This window comes from Monodelphis domestica, chromosome 6 (genome assembly GCF_027887165.1).
Source record: "Monodelphis domestica isolate mMonDom1 chromosome 6, mMonDom1.pri, whole genome shotgun sequence".
Lineage (NCBI taxonomy): Eukaryota > Metazoa > Chordata > Mammalia > Didelphimorphia > Didelphidae > Monodelphis > Monodelphis domestica.
Genome location: NC_077232.1, coordinates 72,329,626 through 72,350,338, shown reverse-complemented (window position 1 = coordinate 72,350,338; position 20,713 = coordinate 72,329,626). Strand labels below are relative to the sequence as shown.

Sequence of the window (20,713 nt, the reverse complement as noted above, 5' to 3'; positions counted from 1 at the left end):
CACATAAGTGCCAAATACAGTGGAGGGGGAAATAGGGGGATATCAGAACTAGCTCAAGGTGGGAATAATGTTCACACTCAGGCAGCTGCAGAAATCTACTTTACCTTAGAGGGAAGTAGAAGGATAGGGGGAATAATGGGAAAAAGAGATCGACAAAAAGGAAGGTGAATTAGGGAGGTGGGTCATTGAAAACAAAATATCTGTAAATAGGGAAATCCAATATCAAGAAATAGAAAAAGAAATTCCATTCAAAATAACTCCAGACAACATAAAATACCTGGGGATATACCCACTAAAACAAATCAACAACTATATGAACACAATTATGACATTCTTCACACAAAAAAGTCAGACTTAAACAACTGGAAAAGCATTAATTACTCACTGATAGGCCAAGTCAATATAATAAAAATGACAATCCAACCTAAATTAATTTACCTATTCAGTGCCATACTAATCAAAACTACCCAAAAATTTATTTCAGAGAACTAGAAAAAGTAAGAACAAAATTCATCTGGAAGAACAAAAGGCCAAGAATATCAAGAGAAATAATTAAAAAAATGAAGGAAGGAGGCTCAGCCTTATTAGATCTCAAACTATACTATAAAGTGGTAAACTCAAAACAACCTGGTACTGGCTAGGAAATAAGAGTAGAGTATCAATAGAATAGATTAAGTAATCAATACACAGTAGTCAATGTCCATAGCAACTTAGTGTTTGATAACCCAAAGATCTAAGCTTTAGGAGAAAGAACTCCAATTTGACCAAAAAAAAAATGCTGGGAAAACTGGAAAAATGTATGACAGAAACTAGGCATAGATTAATGCCTCATACCAAATACCAGACAAAGTCAAAATGGATATTGATCTAGAAATAATGGTGACACCATTAACAAATTAGGAAAACAAGGAAAAGTTTACATTCCAGACTTATAGATAAGGGAAGAATTTATGACCAAATAAATCAGAGAAAACCTACAAAAACAAAATGGGTTAATTTTTATTACATTAAATTTAAAGGGTTTTGTACAAATAAAACCAATATAATCAAGACTAGGAAACAATACAAAATAAACCCACATAATCATGGTTATTTCTATACATTACCAACAAAGTCCAGCAGTAAGAGATAGAAAGAGAAAGTTCATTTAAAATAACTAGATAATATAAATACTTGGTAATCTACTTGCCAAGACAAACATAGAAATTATATGAAACACATTAAAAACTTTCCATACAAATAAAAATCAGATCTAAACAACTGAAAAAATATTAATTACTTAGGGGGTAAGGCCAAAACTGTTATAATAAAAATGACAATTCTACCTAATTTAACTTATTACACATCATATCAAACTACCAAAAAAAGGATTTTATAGAACTAAGAAAAAAAAATAAAATTCGTTTGGAAGAACAAAAAGATCAATACTATTAATGAAATTAGTGGAAAAAATGAAAAGGAAGGTGGCCTAGCAGTACTAGATTTCATGTATTATACTATAAAGGAGTAATCAATCAAAACAATCTAATCTGGTACAGTCTAAGAAATAGAATGATGGATCAATGGAATAGATTAGATACATACATAATTAGTAGTGGTAGTCTCTCGGTGACCGAGAATGACTATTGTCTTTATGCATTATCATCTATTGATGTACCCTCATGTGGCTTTGGAGTCCAAAGGCTGAGGCGCAGAGTTTGTGGCACATGGGCATGGGACTCCAGTTGTTACGGGAGGTGCGGTTGTGGCCTGGTGTTGGCGTTCACGCGCAGCGGCAAGACGTCGACGTCGCTCATCTTCAAAGTGGTGGCGGCATGGTTAATGTGGGGTTCACCAGCTGCTTCTGTCTGAGGCAGCGCGTTCTAGTTTGCTTTGGTGTGATGCCAGCCCACTTCAAAGGTTGGACTTTAGCTGATCCTTGAATCTTTTCTTTGGTCAGCCTTGTTTCCTGAGTCCAGCTGACAGTTCACCGTAGAATACCTGTCTTGGTATTCGCTGTGGGTCCATGCGGATGACGTGTCCAGACCATCGTAGCTGGGTTTGAGGACCAGGACTTCGATGCTGGTGGAGTTGGCTCTGTCAAGGACTTCCTGGTTGGTGATTCGTTCCTGCCATCCGATCCTCGTGATTGACTGGAGAGAGCATTGGTGGAATTGCTCCAGCTGTTTCATGTGCTTCCGGTACAGTGTCCATGTCTCACAACCGTACAGGAGCGAGCTGAGGACCACTGCGTTGTACACTTTGAGCTTCGTCACAGTGCTTACATCTCTGTGTTGGAGGACTTTGCAGCGCAGCCGCCCGAGTGCCTGGCTGGCCTTTTGGATCCTGGCATTAATCTCGTGGTCTAGGGACCCGTCGTTGGCGATGGTGCTGCCCAGGTACTTGAAAGTGTTGACGTTGGAAAGCTGCGCGCCGTTGATTGTAATGCACAGCTGGTGAGTTGGCCTCCCTGGTGCAGGTTGGAACAGCACCTCTGTTTTGCTAAGGCCGATCGTCAGGCCAAACAGTTTTGTTGCGATAGAGAACCTGTCCACAATGGTTTGAAGATGATTCTCTTGGTGGGCCATGAGAGCACAGTCATCTGCGAAGAGAGCTTCCAGGATGAGTCTCTCTGTTGTCTTGTTTTTGCAGTCAGGGCGGCGATAGTGAGCCATCCAGTCGGTATTTGATGTAGATACATACATAATATGTAGGGGTAAATGATCTTAGCAATCAAGAGTTTGATAAACCCAAAGATCCCAGCTTTTAGGATAAGAACTATCTACAGTTAAAACTGCAAGATAGTATGGCAGAAACTAGGTATAGACCAATACCACACACTCTATACCAAAATAAGGTCAAGGGAAGACAATTTGAATCTTCTAACTTCAGAAAATATATGAAAAATTGTTATTACATATAGCTGGGAAAATAATTTTTAAAGGAAATAATAAATTTGGAAAAAAAACTTTTTGTCAAATATCATTGACAAAAGCCTCATTTCTTAAATGTGTAGAAAACGGAGTCAAATTTATAAAACTACAAGCCTATCCCAATTGAAAAATGGTCAAAGGATATGAACAGGCAGTTCTCAGAGGAAGAAATCAAAACTATCCAGTCACATGAAAAATATTCTACAAATTATTATTGATTAGAGAAATACAAATTAAAACAACTCTGAGATATCACTTCACATTTATCAGATTGGCTAACATGACCAAAAAGGAAAATGATACATTTTGGAGGAGATGTGGGAAAATTGAGACACTAATACACTACTGGCAGAACTATGAAATGGTATAACCATTCTGGAGAGCAATATGGAGTCAGGCTCAAAGGGTCACAAAACTATACATATCCTTGGATCCAGTAATACTACTACCGGGTCTGTACTCCAAAGAGATCAGCGATAAGGGAAAAAGACCTATCTGTACCAAAATATTTTTAGAAGCTTTCTGAAGTGCAAAGAATTGGAAAGTAATGGGATCTCTCTATCATTTGGGAAATAGATGAACAAATTGTGGTATAAAGTTGTAATGGAATACTATTGTGTCTAAAATGACAAACAGTAAGAGTTCAGAAAAACCTGAAAAGTCTTATATGAACTGATGCAAAGTGAAGTGAGTAAAACCAGGAGAATAATACATACAGTAACAGAAATATAATATGATAATCAGCTGTGAAGGATTAAACTATTATCAGCAAAGCAAGTTTCCAAGATAACCACAAAAAATTCATGAAGAAAATGCTATTCACAGCTAAAGAAGGAATTGTTGGAGTCTCAGTGAAAATTATTGAGAAGCAGATCATATGCTTCTCACAGCTATGGGTAGGAGATATATCTTAATTAAACAAGAGACAGAGGCAATTACAAAAAAAAAAAATCCAAAAACTTTGATTACATCAAACTGAAACTTTCAACACAGACAAAATTAATACATTTAGGATTAAAAGAAAAGCAATCAAATGAAGAAAAAAACAATGAATTTCTGATAAGAGTTTAGTATTCAAAATATATAATTAATAAATGTATATAAGATTAATAGCTTTTCCCTAGCAGATAACTCCAAACAATTCTGAAAAGCAGAATTGCAATTTATTCACATGAAAGAATAATCCAAACCAAAAATCAAAGCCACACTAATGTTTTAGTCTATACTCTGCAAGCTGGCAAAGATAACAAAAATGGCACAGTCAATGTTGGAGAGGTTGTGGAATGATAGGCACACTAATACATTGTTGGTAGAGCAGTGAAAATGAAATCTTCATTCTTTTTACATTCATTTTTAAATTGTGAGTTCCAAATTCTCTCCCTTCCTTTATCTGTTGCCCAACTCATTGAAAAGGCAAGCAATATGGTAACCATTATGTGTGAAGTCAAAAAGTGTACTTCCATATTCGCTGTTGCCCAAAAAAGGCAAGAAAAATAAAGTGAAAAATTATGCCTCAAACTGCATTCAAGAGTTCATCAATTTTCTGTCTGGAGGTGAATAGCATTTTCCATCATAAGTCTTTTGGAACTGTCATGAATTATTGTATTAATCAGAATAGTGAAGTCTTTCATGATTAATCTGCATTACAATATTGGGTATAGTCATTTTGGAAAGCAATTTGGAATTATGCAAATAAAGTGACTAAAATGTCCACACCCTTTGAAACATTACTAATGCTGATGTACCAAGGAAACACTGATAAGAACACTGGGCTAATATTATTCCATGCACAAAAGGAGATGACAACATTTTAAAAGAGTAAAAAATGACTAGTTGATAATACAGAATCAGTGTGTTTCAGGTCTTTATGGTGTCAGATATCTAAAAAATATTGGCTAGTTATAAGTATAAGAAGGAAATGCATATATTTTTAACACTTCAACTTATTTAAAACAATTGTTAGCTCTGAAGAAATGGGCAATGTATTAAAAAAAAAACCCACACACACCCAAAGAAAGAAGCCCAAAGAGTACAGGCTGCCTTAGACAGCATTCAATCTTAATCTCTGCCAAGATATTCCATAACCAAAGGCAAAGCAGTTTAGAGTACAAGTTCATTTGTAAAAGATTATGAATAGCACTGTCTCAAAAAATACTAAAAAGCAGTGAAAGCAAGTTTTTGGGGAAAGTTTGAGGTGAGGCAATTGGGTCATATCATGATTTCAACAGCATTTATCAATAAAAACAGATACCCTCCCCACCCCATTTGTAAAACAGAACAGAATAGTTAGCATTTTAAAACTATTATCATAATTGATGAGAGAGTAGAATCATCATAGTTGGCACCTTCCATCTCCAGTACCTGATAGCTATATAAATGGAGATTTTCAGCCTTTGGACTTCATTGCCAGAAGTTCCTTAGTATTTCCAAAATTCCATTTCCTGTGTCCCTCTCTTAGATCTTCGACCAAGCTGAAGTCAGATAGTTCTTTTATTTTAGTTATTATTAATAAAACTTTATAAGATATAATACTTAGTTATTGATTATTACTTTTAAAACACACATTTTGGCAACCACGAAGGGATTATAAATTCTCAAAAAAATTTTTTTTGAGCAGATAGTCTTACAATAAAGATACTAAGTTTGCCTGGTCACTGCATACCACAAGGGTCCAGTGGTGGGGTGTGCTTGCCCTCCTGCCCCACCCTGCCACCTGCCGCTGCCTGCTGTTTCTCCCATCCATCTGTTTAAGCCAGCATTCCTCACTGTTCTCCAACCAGTTTGGAGGCTCCTCTTGGTGAGAGAGCTGCCACAAGAGCCTGCCAATCCCAGTCATTTTTTTTCACAGAGGGTGATGTATAAAAATTTTTCTGCCCTAACCCCTTTCCACACTCCACATGTGTGTTTCTAGCCTGCCATAGCCATTTTTCAGTGTAGAGAAAAGAACCCCACACCTTCTAATTTTCAAGCAGATTTTTTTTTTAAGCTGATCCTGACTCCTAGTTTAGAAGGCTGTTACTAAAGGTTTTTCACAGGGAGGGCAGTTAGTTCCAAATCAGTAGATTTGAAGTCAGTTTTGGGGAATAAACCAGTTTTTTTTCCCTTCTTTCTCTTGACCCAAAACACCAAGGGAAGTATTTTTTTCTCTCATATGCAAATACGCTATTGTTTTCCCTGGAAGTTGTGGTTCTTTCTGTTTACTCTTTAAACAAACCCCATTCAGCCTCTTTCAGGAAAAATGCTATTACAAAGCATGCTTGAAACTCTGAAACAACAGTTTGAGTTGGTAGAACTAAAAAGTGCTGTTTGGATCTGCTTAATTCTTTTCCTGGAGTTTTTATTTTCATTGGAGATTTCCCACTTTATATCCTTCTCCTCATGAATATGCCACAGGCTAGGCTGCTTATGTTACAAATCAACCTGGAAACATTTTGACAAAGTACTACAAGTCCCAACTGCTCTCAACATACAGAGTGGAGATTCTGCCCTGTGCCTCTATGAGGAAATTCAGACTTCTGGCAAACGAAATCTAAATGGATAATAAATATGGGGGGAGGGGAAGGAAACTTTAAAAGAGATATGGAAGTTTCTTGCTAACTATGTTGATTTATTCTCTTCCTATAATAATGAATAAGTCTATTGAGATTGGTGAAAAGGATTTTGACTGCACTGCCTGTCTGCACCTTCTCATTGGTTTATATTATTGTATTTACTGATTGCTTTAAGGTTTAAAATTTTTTAAGTTTATCTGTATTAATCTAGGGTGAGGGAATACCAACCAGGCATGGCAAGTATCCTCATAAGAGGTGGGAATGGGAGATGGGGGCGGAGAGAGACAGAGACAGAGAGAGACAGAGACAGAGAGACATAGATAGAGACAGAGGGAGATAGGGAGGGAGAGAGAGGCTCTACAGTCTGGGGTCTCAGAAGTGGGCATCGATACCTAGGTTCACTCAGATTTTATAGGGATCCAACACAATGCTACTCTACTGTCCCATCCTCTGTATCTTATTATACCTTCCTTCTTCTATCTTCCTTCTTGTCCAAGGATTTATCAGGTTGCAACGATTCAGGCCTTAGGTTTGCATTTTTTAGTTGAATCAGGGTTTTAAGCCTGTCCAAGAATTTATCAGATTCAGGAAACACTTTTTGAAACATTACTCAGGCCATAGCACTGCAACATTTCTTGGGAAATGTAGCCAAGATTATAACTTGTAAGTTTGAAGATTTCTCTCATAGGAATTAGGTCACCCCTAAACTTCTCCCCATGGGAATAGAAGGAAAAAAGGGAGGACAGTCTCTTAGTCACATTTGAAAAAGAGTATATTAAAGGCCTATATGTGTATAAAGCTACTTGGGGAGAGGGTCTCTTCTACTCCTCAAAAGGAGACATGCTCCTAGTGGAGGGCACCTAACTTCACTATTTTTCTATAGGAAGTTGCCAATCTATGATTACTAATACTAATCAATGTATATTGGGGAATAATGCACAAAATTCATCCCACACAGCTATGAATCATGAAAAACTATAATCACAGAATAATTAAAATGCAGATGACCAAAAAGAGGCAAAGGAAAAGCCCATGGTAGGCTGAGTATATTACTAAAAATGATAAGAAATGGCAAAGACATCATAAAATGACCAGGAAAAGAAATGAGATGGTCAGCCCAAGGGCTACACTGGTATCTACATGGCGAAAGCCTCCAGTATGTTAGATAGATTTTTTGTGTTGGATTTATGAAAAGACATGGACATGAACTATATTGGATAAGGCACAGATGGATTATGTTATATACTGGTGCAGGGAAGTACTGACTCACTCATATAAAAATAATATCAAGTATTGAAGAAGTTCCTCTTCTCACCTCAAACTAAACACATATAAAAACAAACTCATCTTTCTCTCAAAGCAGGCTCCCTCTCTCAACTTACTTCATCTTGTTAATGGTATAATCATTTCACCAGACTCCAAGGCTCTAAAACCCTTGGGTCATTTTAAATTCCTGCTCTCTTAACCAACTGTCAATTAATCATCTGTTTCTATTCATTCTTCCTCTACAAAATATCTTATTTACTTTTTTCTGTTCTCAGTAGAACAACCCTACTTCAAGTTTTGGAATACACTATAGGCCTAGTATATTGTATATCTATAAGTAGTACACACATCTTCCTTTCAAGCAGGTGATCCAAATTAATTTTTTATTCAACTTGCTGTCACTGAAAAGGGGGAATAATATCAATAGGTACTACCAACAAAAAGAGCCAAGATGATCTGAATCTGCAAAACATAAGAATGAGTAACGAAGTAGGTTATAAGGCTGAATTTCCATAACAAATTAAAATGAGGAGAAAACCTGGGATTTATCCAATTCTGCAAATGGGCAAAGGATAAAGGTCAAAAGACATTATAAAAAATTAAATTAGTAGCAATACAGTATTACATACACAAGTAGATTAAAATACTGATTGGTAATTATAAGCAAAAGATTGCAATGCTTGGGTAAAGCCAATTTTGAGCTAAATACAATGTATGACTGTATTATGTAAAATGTTACAATGAATAATAACAGACTGTAGAATTTATAGATTTGGGAAGAAAGAGAAGGAAGGAAAAGGGTGGCACTGAATTTCTCCCTAAGATATTATTCCTTCTCTAAGAAAGGGAATGAGCAGAGGACTAACCAAATTAATAACATGACTAACTATAAACTACTCATTCTAAGGCTACTGCTAGAGCTAGCCACAAAAATTGGGGAAGAGAATGGGTACCAAGACTAGAGCTAAGGCAATTAGAAAAGAAAGGCACAGGAGGCAGCTGGGTAGCTCAGTGGATTGAGTCAGGCCTAGAGATAGGAGGTCCTAGGTTCAAATCTGGCCTCAGATACTTCCTAGCTGTGTGACCCTAGGCAAGTCATTGCCTAGCCCTTACCATTCTTTTGCCTTGGAGCCAATATACTATATTGACTCCAAGATGGAAGGTAAGGGTTTAAATAAAAAAGAGAAGAGAGAAGAGAAGAGAAGAGAAGAGAAGAGAAGAGAAGAGAAGAGAAGAGAAGAGAAGAGAAGAGAAGAGAAGAGAAGAGAAGAGAAGAGAAGAGAAGAGAAGAGAAGAGAAGAGAAGAGAAGAGAAGAGAAGAGAAGAGAAGAGAAGAGAAGAGAAGAGAAGAGAAGAGAAGAGAAGAGAAGAGAAGAACACACCAGAGCTGGAGGAAACTCCCTTGTTCCCTGATGGATAAGCTCTCCTGGAATTCTTGAGTCCATGACAACCAAGGGGCTTATTCCTGAGTGAATCCTAAGCTTATTCCTGAGTGAATCCCAATTTATTAATAAGGCAGATCTAGAGACTCTCTCCCTGAATAATGGTGTCCCCATGCCCAAGCCTAATTAATTAGCTTATCCCTGTGGGAAAGAGTTGCAAACTTAGGCTTTCTAGGGAACATTTACTATAGGAGGACACCTGGAGACATTCAGATAGACACTGTACACTGTAGTCCGCCAGTCTCCCAATGTCTAGCAAAGGCTTTCTTGTGTTTTGACTGGACTTGTGACTTTTGAGTGATTTCACTGGGGAAAGGCTCTTATTCCTTCTATAATGCAGTTCAATACCTATTCTGCAACTCAGAATTGTACCCTAGGGAGCATCCAAGGGCATCATCACACAGCAGTCTAGATCAGAGGCCTAATTTGAGCCTAGGTCTTTCTCTAAGGTCTGCTATCTAACCATGTTATACTGCTTCTCCCCCATGTCCTTCTTAAACAGTAGGATTCACAAATTAAATACCCAAGACATTGTCTGACTAGGACTATACCTCTTCACTACTGGAAACTATGCCTCTCAAGGCAGCCCAAGATCACACAGTATCTTTTGGCTGCCCTATCACACTGATGGCTCCAACTGAACCTGTGCTCCACTAAAACCCTCAGGTTTTGTTTTGTTTTTTCTGTTTAACCCTGTTCTCTCCTGTCTTGTACTTGTGAACCTAATTTTTTATCCCAACTGTAAGATTTTCTATTTGTCCATACTAAAAGGCATTTTAGTAGAATCAGTCCATGCTCTAATTTGCCAATACTTTTCTGAATCCTCATTCTGTCATCCATTTTCTCCCATCTATGTCATCTGCAAATTGGAACACTGTGCCATGTAGGCCTTTTGTTGTTAACCTCCCCCACTCCCAAAAGAGGATATATCCAGGGGAATCTGATAAGGCAAATCTAGATGTGTCAATAGAGGTTTCTCTTCAAATTAAAAACATCTGATCCTTAACTAAATATTTAGAAGCTCTTTGGAATGGGCAACCTTGAAAGGTCATGAGTTTCTTGTTTCTGAAAGTATTTCATTGGAAGTCATACTGAATATCAGTCAAGAATGTTGTAAAGGGAATTTGGCTTCAGGAAGGGACTAGCCTAGATGCCTTCTCTGGTCCCTTTCAAATCTGACATCATATGATTCATTCAGACTTCTCTACTGCAGCTCTGAGAAAGCCAAAACCAAACCATCTGAAGTCACAGAGGAAAAGCCCTCCTTTGGGTGTTTACTTGATTCCTAGACCAAAATCATAATCTGAATGGATATGGAAATATGCTTAGCAAAAGTCAGTACCCTATACTGCTAATCATTCTAGTTCCTTCTGTCAGGAGCAGAAATGTGTGGGAATGGGTCAAGAGATACACCAGAGCATGCCCACAGTGGTCTAAACTCACCTCAAGTGCACAATACTTCAACTAGTCCAATATAGAACTAACAAGACACTGGGATGGGAAGAGGGGACGCACAAGGGTGTATATCACCTCTCTCACATGGTTGCCATGAAATTGCTTTATTTACCTTAAAGTGCTATAGAAATATGAACTGTGATATTAGCCAGTTTTTCTTGGTACTTTGAAATAAAGCATAAGAAAAGTTATCCTATGGAATATAATAGATTATTCAATTTAGGCAGAGCAAGTCTCCCTTAAACCCAAATATGGAAGAGAATATAAGTGAACTTGTGAAAGAAGCCTCCCTGGATTTTGGTCCTCAGAAAGACTCATGCTCCAATATATAAGAGACAATCTACCAGTGAATTTTGTACTTCTACCTAGAATATATTGTCATCATAAGGCATTACTATATCTACCTGTACTATACAGTTTGTAAAAGATATGAGATCTCTAGGGAAGGAAAAATAATGACAAAGGTAATATGTCCATTAGATATTGCTTCTAGAGAGAAGTTGAGACTAATAAAACACTAAATTATTATCATTCTGCCTACAGGAACCAAAACGTTCTCCCTCACTCTTGGCCCCTATTCCTCCTCTTAAAGGAATAAAGATATGAACGAGTGGAGGCAGGGAAGGCTAGAGGCCATAATGTTACCAGTTTGTCTCCTCACTCTCTCTCTTGAAATGACTTGGTAGATTCTTTGTATAAATGGATAGTATACCTGCTGCATCCCCTGAACCACTCATGTGGAACATGAGATCCTTGAGGGTAAAGACTATTTCAATGTTGCCTTTCTATTTCACAACCTAGCCTGATGATAACATTTGCTAAATTGAATTTCCCCCAAATACTGAAGCTATTGTGCCAGTTCCCCAACTGAAAAACTTACATGGTTTCTTAATGCTTACCAGAAAAGTCTAAACATTTCACCAAGTAGGTAGTAAGCTCTTTGAGGTAAGGACTATGCCATTTTTCATTTTGAATCCCTAGCACCTATAACAGTACCTTAGATACATTAAATGCCAAATAAATGTCCATTTCATTAAACTGATTAGCCTGACATTCTAAGTCTTCTATAATTTGGTCCCAGTTCACTGTTCTAAATTCATTGTTACTAATTCATTGTTTCTAAATTTCCCCATCTACCATCCTCTGCTCCACAGAACAGTGTGCCTAAACATTGAACGGAGAAACTCATGTTCTCTTACCTGAAATGTATGCTCATTCTCCATTTATTCTATCCAAATCTGTCCTGCCATGAGATCTTGTCTTGTCCCTAACCACTTTTTTATTCAAATATTTATTTCTTTTATCAACTCATGTGGTTGGTAAGTTGGTAACACCCATTTGGCCCAACACTATTACTGAAGTTTTACAGTATATCTTCTCTCTCTTGATGAGTCTGTAAGTTATTGAGGGGATGGATTGTGGCTTATGGACTCTGGAATTCTACCAGGGCCACTTTGCACAGTGTCTTGCATATGATAGTCATAGCAACCAGGAAGTCAAAGGTGGGGGAAAGATTCCAAATACACAAAAATATTTGTAGCAGCTAAGAAATGGAAAGAAAAAAATGCCCAATGGAGAAAAATGGTGGGGCAAATTGCAAGATATTAATGAAATAAACTATTATCAGGCCATAAGAAGTGATCCCTCTGAATTATTATGAGAAATGTAGGAAGAACTGAGACAGAGTGAAATAAATGTAACTTGGAGAACAATTTATACAACAACCACAATAGCATAGGGGAAAACAACCCTAAAAGACTTCAGAACTTTGATCAATGCCATAAATAGTCCTGACTGTCGAGGACTCAGAATGAAGTCTCTTACCTCTTGGCAAAGAGTTTGTGGATTAGAGCTGCAGAAATGAGGCAAACAGTTTCAAACAAGATCAAGGGTGGGAATTGATGGAACTTCTGGGTAAACATGGCAGCAATCTAGATGCAGGACTCTTCCTCTCCTTACCACCTACAGATATAGACTATCTCAAAAGGCCAAAAAAACCCAAATTCCTATGAACGAAGGGACTCTACAGCAGGGAGCAGCATTGAAGGCACGTGGGATTTGGGCACTTCCACAGTATAAGGGGGTGAAAAAGCTTCCACCAAAATGCAAGCTGATCAACCCTCCCCCACCTCACCTACAAAACCAGAGTCAAAGCCAGCACTTGCTAGAATCAGTGAGTGAGCAAAGGGCATCTCTAGAGCGAATGAGGGGCATCTCTACATCTTGGTAGCTGACTAAGACTACCAAAGACATACCCCTGAGAGCAGCTAGACCTGAAACCCCAGCAGGCTGAAAAGCACAGACCTTGGGCACCCATGGGGAGTTAGCACAGAGAAGGACAGCAAACAATAGAAGCTGCAGAGACTCGAGGGGTGGCCTCAGGCAAAAACCTTGCTCCTTAGCTCCATACATAGAAAGCCTGCCCATCCCACTCAAATTTATGACTGGAAATGGAAGGAAAAATCACCATAGTTATGGCAAATGGTGCCCAGGAACAACAACTTCCCAATACCAAGAAAAACAAGAAGGCATTGACCCTAGATAATTTTTATAGAGGAAAAATCCAGACTACAGAGGAAAGAGCAGAAGAGGAAATGTAAATAAATGTACCAGAGCCTTCCAAAAAAAAAATGGAAATTGGCCACAAGCTCTTAAAGAATTTAAATCAGAGCTTATCAAAAAAATAGAAGTCTTCTGGCAAGAAATGTGGGAAATAGTTAAAAAAAAAAACCCAACAACAGTTGAAAGGACAAGAATGCCCAATTGGAGAAACAGCTGGAAGTCACAAAAAGCAGGAGAGATCAAACTGAAAAGGAAAAATCAAAAGATTATAGTGGAAAACCAGTCATAAAGACCAGAATTAGGCAATTGGAAGCAAATGATCTTGCAAAACAACAAGAATTAATGAAGCAAAGTCAAAAGACTGACAAAATAGAAGAAAACATAAATTTTCTCACTGACAAGATGACAGATCAGGAAAACAGATCACTGACTTGTACAAGAATATCCATAGCTACACTCTTTGTGGTGGCAAAAAAATTGGAAAATGAGGGGATGCCCTTCAGTTGGGGAATGACTGATCAGACTGTGGTATATGTTGGTGATAGAATACTATTGTGCTCAAAGGAATAATGAACTGGAGGATTTCCATGTGAACAAGAACCACCTCCTGGAACTGATGCAGAGTGAAAGGAGCAGAACCAGGAGAACACTGTACACAAAGACTGATATACTGTGGTCCAATTGAATGTAATGGGCTTCTCTAGTAGTAGCAATGCAATGATCCAGAATAATTCAGAGGGATATGTGAGAAAGAATGCTACCCACTGTGAATCTTAAAATTTCTCAGACTCTACCTTAGAACATTTGGTTAAGGCTATTCCCCATTTTAAACAATGGAAGTACTTAGTCAGGAATGTATGTGAGAACTTTAAAATTACTCCACCCATACTTAGGCATACTTTAGGGGAAGATAAAGTTACTCCTTACTGAACAATGGAAAAAGTACTTAACTCATACTTATAGTGAGGCAAAAGCCCTTAAGCTAGGTCTATTTTTAGATCTAATACAAAAGGGTGCTAAATGCCAATGAAGGTTAAATTAATCACTAAAATGTGATTTTATTTAATCACTAGAATGTGAACTACTCAGAAGTTTTAGTCTACCCAGAGAAGGTGATAACAAGATGTGATTTAAGAAGGTGATAACAAGATGTGAATTAAGAAGGTGATAACAAGATGTGAATTAAGAATGGTCAGTCCTTTGGAAAACATCTACTGTGATTGGTAGATGTGAAAATTTAGAAGAGGTGACATAGGAGAAAATTCTCTTTAAAAGGAGGTTAGAGGCCTCTGGACTTTGAACTGGAGTCTCTTAGTGGCTGAACTTAGTGGAGCTCAGGAGCTGAACTGGAGGGTCTCTCTGAACACTAGAGTTTTGCTTGGGACAATCTTGTGGTGAGTGATTAAAGATTGCCTTAGTTTTCTCCCTTAAGGAGAAAGGCCTAATGGCCTAGGCCTATTTCCTTTTACTCACTCTCTCTCTCTCCCTTTCCTTAATTCCTTAATTTGTATTAATTAAAATCTCCATTATACCCAGCTGACTTGGGTATTTCATATTTGGGAATTTTTCCCATGGTGACCACTTATTTTTTATTTAAATCAAGACACTAAAAAATATCTTTATGCTTTTGGCAATTCAAAGTCTTGAACCCATATTTTCGTGGTCACAGTTTATGGCAACCACTCTTTTTGTCTGTAACACCACATTCAGAGGAAAAACTGTGGGAATAGAAACACAGAAGAAAAACAACTGCTTGATCACATGAGTTAATGAGGATATGATTGGGGATATAGACTCTAAATGATCACCCTAGCGCAAAATATAACAATATAGAAATAGGTTTTCTATTCAAGGACACATGTAAAACCCAGTGGAATTGTATGTCAGTTATGGTAGGGGTTGGGGGGAGGGGAGGAAAAGAACACGACTCATAACCAAGGAAAAATATTCTAAATTGACTAAAATTAAAAAAAAAAAACACCAAGATCAAGGGAGGATTTAATTTGTTTAATTATTCATTTGGAGAAAGGGATGGGGAATCATTAGGATGTAATATAAGAAAAAGAATATCAATAAAAATGTTTAAACTACAGTTTTACACATTTCTTTCTAAAAACACAGTAAAAGGAGTGAGCAAGACAGAATCCTTACTCACAGGAATACTCTATTTACCTAACCAAACCTTTGCCAAGACTTGGGCACATTCCATACAGTATATATCCAGGAGCAGCTCTCAGTAGGAACCTAAGAAAGTGTCCCTACAGGATTCCCCAGAGTTTTTTTGGCTTTTAAAATCAGATGGTCAAACTACTCTATTTATATACTCCAGAAAAGTGAAGAATAAAGCTCACCACTAAGCCAGATACCAAAGAAGAGAATCTGTGAGGTCAGTTGAATGAATACTGTCTCCTCTGTAGCTAGAAACCAGGCTGACTAATGGTCCAGGAATTAACAGAGAAAAACAGACTTGAGTGTTGCCAAGAAGTCTCACAGAAAACCATTCAGGGGAAGACAATCTAATGCTGGAGGTATAAAGGTATTTCTATCCTAATTCCTGAATGTTTCATATGTCTGACAACCTCCTGTTACCTAATAATTTTTTCTTATTATGTAGATCAAGAACAACGACCATATGAAATGACCTCCAGGAATTGATGATGATCTGCTTCTTATAAGACAATGACCATAAATAATCAATTTGGGGGGAAAAAATCCTTTGGGCTCCCTGATGCTACCATGAAGGCAAAGGTGAGGCAGTACATTGTAGGAAGATCTGGGTTCTAACTCCTGTCTCTCTTCATTTATTGCCCATCCCTAATCTTGAGCAATTGCCCATCCCTAATCCTCTCAGGGATGCAGTTCCTTATCCATACAGTAAGGTCTGCCTAGATGAGAGGTCTTAATCATTTTTGTATCATAGATCCCCTTAGTTGGGCAAGGCTATGGACCCTTTCTCAGAATGTTTTTAAATGCATAAAATAAAATTCATAAGATTACACAGGGAACCAATCATATTGAAATAACTGAAATATTAAAAAAGATAAGTTCATGGGCTCTAGGTTAGATGAGTTCTACAGTCCCACCAGCTCTAAATCTCATAATCCTATGAATGCAATAGTCCTATTCTTAATTCTAATTACTTTATCACCATATACATAGTTAAAATAAATCATTACCTGTTGTTTTCTGAACTCAAAAAACTTAGCAAGTGAATGGCCCAAAGGATAGGTCCGATATATGTTGCAAAGACTGTAAGGAAAAGAGCTGGTACTTCTATAAAACTCTCTAGGCCCACAAAGCCTGCTGAAATATCCAATGTGGCAATGTTATTGGAATTACCCTGAAATGAGAGGATAAAAAAAAGATGAGTCTAGTAGTATATTAAATTTATTAATTTATTAAAATATTTAAAGAATTATATTATACAGTGCCTAAAGGGTTTAATGCCAGTAGTCCAATCTTAATTTTATTTATTCATTAAACGTTTTATTAAGACTTACTACAAACATGAGACTGTGCTAAATACTGCCTGAGGTACAAAATCTAATTAAACAAGATCCCTATTGTCAAGGAGCCTATAAATAGTATGGCAAGAAAAGTCAAATGTATAATCCACATAAATGGAATACAAACTAGGCTGTGATATACACATAAGAAAGGTATAAACTACTTTGGAAAAGAGAAAAGTCACTTCTGGCTAAGAAATCAGGGAAAGCTATATGGAAAAAGTGACATGCATGGATCATTTGAAACATATTTAGAAATTCCCAAGAAGGACATCATAGTGAAGTAAAAAGTGCTCTGTGAGTAAGAAGACTAGGTCTAAGACCTAGTTTGGACTTGACTGGTTTGTCCCTTGGCAAGTTACTTCATTTCTGAGACTCAATTTCCTTATCTGTTAGGCGAGGATAATAATATCAACTACCTCACAGGGTTGTTGTGAGAAAAATACCTCAAAACCCTTTAAAAGCTATAAAAATATGAGTATAGGAAAACCAAGAGAATACTGCCTACTTTTCAATTACAATTTGGAAATTTTAGGTAAATTGAAAACTTAGAAGGACATGATCATTATCTTCAAATATCTGAGAGCGACTCTGGAGCTGAGGAAAGGGCAGGCCGTGGCTAGCATGGGTCCAGGACAGAACTATGAATGAGTAGAAATTATAGGGGGCACAGCTAGGTGGTGCAGTGAATAGAGCACTGGGCCTGGAGTCAGGAAGATAAGTCTTACTGAGTTCAAATATGGCTTCAGACACTTATTAGCTATGTCACTAGGCATTCATGTAACTCTGTTTTAGTTTCATCATCTATAAAATGAGCTGGAGGAGGAATGGCAAACTACTCCTTTATCTTAGCCGAAAAAAGCCCTAAATGTAGTTACAAAGACTCAGACCAACTTAAAAAGACTAAACAAGAAGTTGTAGGGAAACCAACTTGAGGCTCAAGTAAGGAAGAATTTTCTAACTTCCTGAAAATTGGACAAATTGTTTCACGATCACTTATAGTATTTAAATAGAAATGAGAAGACCACATAAAGAAATTGTAGGGGAATTCATGCCGTAGGTAAAACTTGGAAACTAGATGACCTTTCAGATCCCTTCTACTTACAGGATTCCATGATCATATGACTTTTGCTATTGATTTTAAGTTCCTCAAATGGCTTATTCTTTAGATGACCTACATGCCCTCAGGAACTGGTATACAGTCTACTTCTATTAAACCTCAGCTATTTCTTAAAAAACAAGTTTCAAATGATGCCTTTTGTTTTTACACCATAGTCACTTCTGGAGATTTCTTCTGTGGTCAGAGAAACATAAGAAGAAATATTTGAGCTGATGAAATATAGAAAAAAAAGAACCAGGAAAACAGTGTACATAATGATTATGGCAACATAAACAGAAAAAATAAACAACTTAAACTAAACCCTGTAAAATTATAACATGTAAGCATGGTTCAATAGAAGAGTTGGTAAAATTAATTTCCTTCCTTTTTACAGAGATAAGGGATTATAGCTGTGGAATATCATTTATATTATTAATCATAATTGATGCATTGATTGGTTTTTCTAAATTTCTTTTTTCCCCTCTTTCTGTTTAAAACTTTGTTATAAGTAATGACTTGAGAGGTCAGGGGAGAAAGGAAGGGTACATTCAGAAAGGAAAGTGATATAAATCAAAGATATCAATATAATAGAATTTTTAAAATGAGAGTTAACTAGATGGTCTATAGGGGTAGTGCCTTTCAGCTCTAACTCTGTCATCCTATGCTTGTTTCATTCTGTATTTATTTATAAAAATCTTCCCATGCTTCTCTGAATCCCTCACATTCCTCACATCTATCTGAATAATAACATTATATTACATTCATATATACACGATTTATTTAGTCATTATCCAAATGATAGGTGCTCACTTTGTTCCCAGGTCTTTTCTGTCATAAACCCTGTTGCTATAAATATTCTGGCTTATACTGGAACTCTTGATTCTGCATTAGACCTCCCAGTAGTGGGATCTCTAAGTAAAAAGGTATGAACCAGTTAGTCATTTTCTTGCATAATTCCTAACTATTTTCCAGAATGGTTGTTCCAATTCACACCACCACCTGCAGCATATTAGTGTGCCTATCTTCCCACGGCCCTCCAACATTGACTGTTTCCATTTTTGTCATCTTTACCAAAACACCAGTATTTTAATTTGGAGCAGTTTTTCATATGGTCATATATCATTTCCAAATATTCTGAAAACTGCTCAGATCAACAGCCATTATTTCTTAAAGAAGATTTCTTTAATTATCTTCCCTCTCAGGTAGAGGAAAACAGTCAATTGAGAGAATGAGAGGACATTTGAAGTCAGAAGGCTGCATATGAATCTGAAAGGGGAAGAAATCTATCTCCAGCTTAGAAAGAAGAGGTAGTGATATAAGGAAGCAGGGCAACTGAGCAATTCCATCTAGAGCTCTTCAAAGTATAACTCAGTGAATTTCTACATACTTAGATTACTCATATTCAGTAGTTCTTTTTATTTTAATCCCTTGATAAACTGAACATAGATAATATAGGGATTAGTTTGCAATCATCTTTGAGGATGCTTTCTTCTATTCAACAGACTTGAATTGTGGAGGCTTATAGACCAAGGGATAACATCCCACATGTAATTCTAGTGGGAAAGATCATTTATTAGCTTTCTCTTGAGTGTTCCCCAAAAATATTAAGGATGAAACCATGATAGGAAATGCTAAGTTGTATATAATTAATCCACACATTTGAGAATCAAATATATTGTGTCTTATTAATTAAAGAGCTAAAGGACAAAGAAGACTTCAGCTGACCACATAATGCATGCATGTGAAAAAGCTTCTCAATCTATTCTTCCAGACCATATAAAGGAATGTTGGTTGGAAAGCATAGAATTGGACATTTAATTGACCATTCTTAACCAAAGAATATAGAGTATTGGGTCAATGTGAAAGACCAATCTCTGTTTGCAAATAGAAAGCATTGTACTAGATCCTGTCACATTCAATACTGAATTTTAGATCCAAAAGGGCTATTAGATAATAGTGATCTAGTCCTTGGCCTTCTTCCTATTTTATCTCTATAAAAATTGGATTACCATAACTGTTCTCACAACTCCAAGGATCACCTCTAATTGGCTGACTTCTACATATCTACCTTCAGCCAAAATTTTCAAGTTTTCCAAGCATGTCTATCTAGATGCCTCAAACCCTTTGAAATTCATTACATATTAAACTGAACTCTTCTTCCTCTCTTCAAAATTCTTCTTTCACTCTTCCTGTTCCATTCACTAACCAGCTGCCAACTCCTATAGATTCTATCTTTGTGTACATCCCCTCCTTCCTAATCCACCATTCGAGGCCAGAAATACACACACAAAAAAATCTGAGAATTAAAGGCCATCAGGATCATTTTGTAGCTAATGAGGAATCTTTTCTATGACATCCCTCTAGCTTCCACTTAAAAAAATCAAATTCACTTCCCCCTGAGGAAGCCTGTTCCAAGTATCATACTTTGCAAATGAAAAAACTGACATCTAGAAATATTGAACAGTCACAAAGGTAGAAGGTGGCAGAGCATGATTCAAATCCAGACTCTCTAATTTCAAGCCCATACTTCCTTCTATTTCTCTCTTTGGGTCATGCAAAACAAGTTGAATCCTTCCATAATAACAGCTAGCAGTTATAAAGTGCTTGGAGGTTGGCAAAGCACTTCACATATGCAGTTTCAATAGATGAGAACACATGTGCAGGTCCATCATATACTATCAGGCATAATGTCTCCTCCACAATCTCTCTTCTCCAAAAAATGTTCCCCAGTTCTTTCAAGTAATTCTCATTTAGCCTGATGTTGAATTCTTTCATCATCCTTCTCTGGACACTCTTCAGCTTATTAGTGACCTTGGCTCCTAGAACTGGACACAAACAATACTCGAGATATGACCTAACTAGATGGCAATGAGCCAATAACCTGTTTCTGGGCACTAACCTCTCCCTATGGAGTCTAAAA

General features: G+C 37.1%; 1 protein-coding gene across 15 annotated transcripts in view; it reads right to left on the bottom strand.

Annotated features, from left to right (window-relative positions):
- Positions 1–20,713, bottom strand: part of PIGG (phosphatidylinositol glycan anchor biosynthesis class G) — a 196,793-nt gene that overhangs the window by 24,672 nt on the left and 151,408 nt on the right. For 11 of the 15 annotated variants that reach the window (XR_008912792.1, XR_008912791.1, XR_008912793.1 and 8 more), the window contains one exon: positions 16,365–16,528. The exons of the other annotated variants lie outside the window; for them this stretch is intronic. Coding sequence is in view for 8 of the 11 variants with exons in the window: in XM_056802241.1 (XP_056658219.1) it covers positions 16,365–16,528 (164 nt within the window). In the remaining 3 variants the exon portion in view is untranslated. The remainder of the gene's footprint in view (positions 1–16,364; positions 16,529–20,713) is intronic. 15 annotated transcript variants of the gene reach the window in all.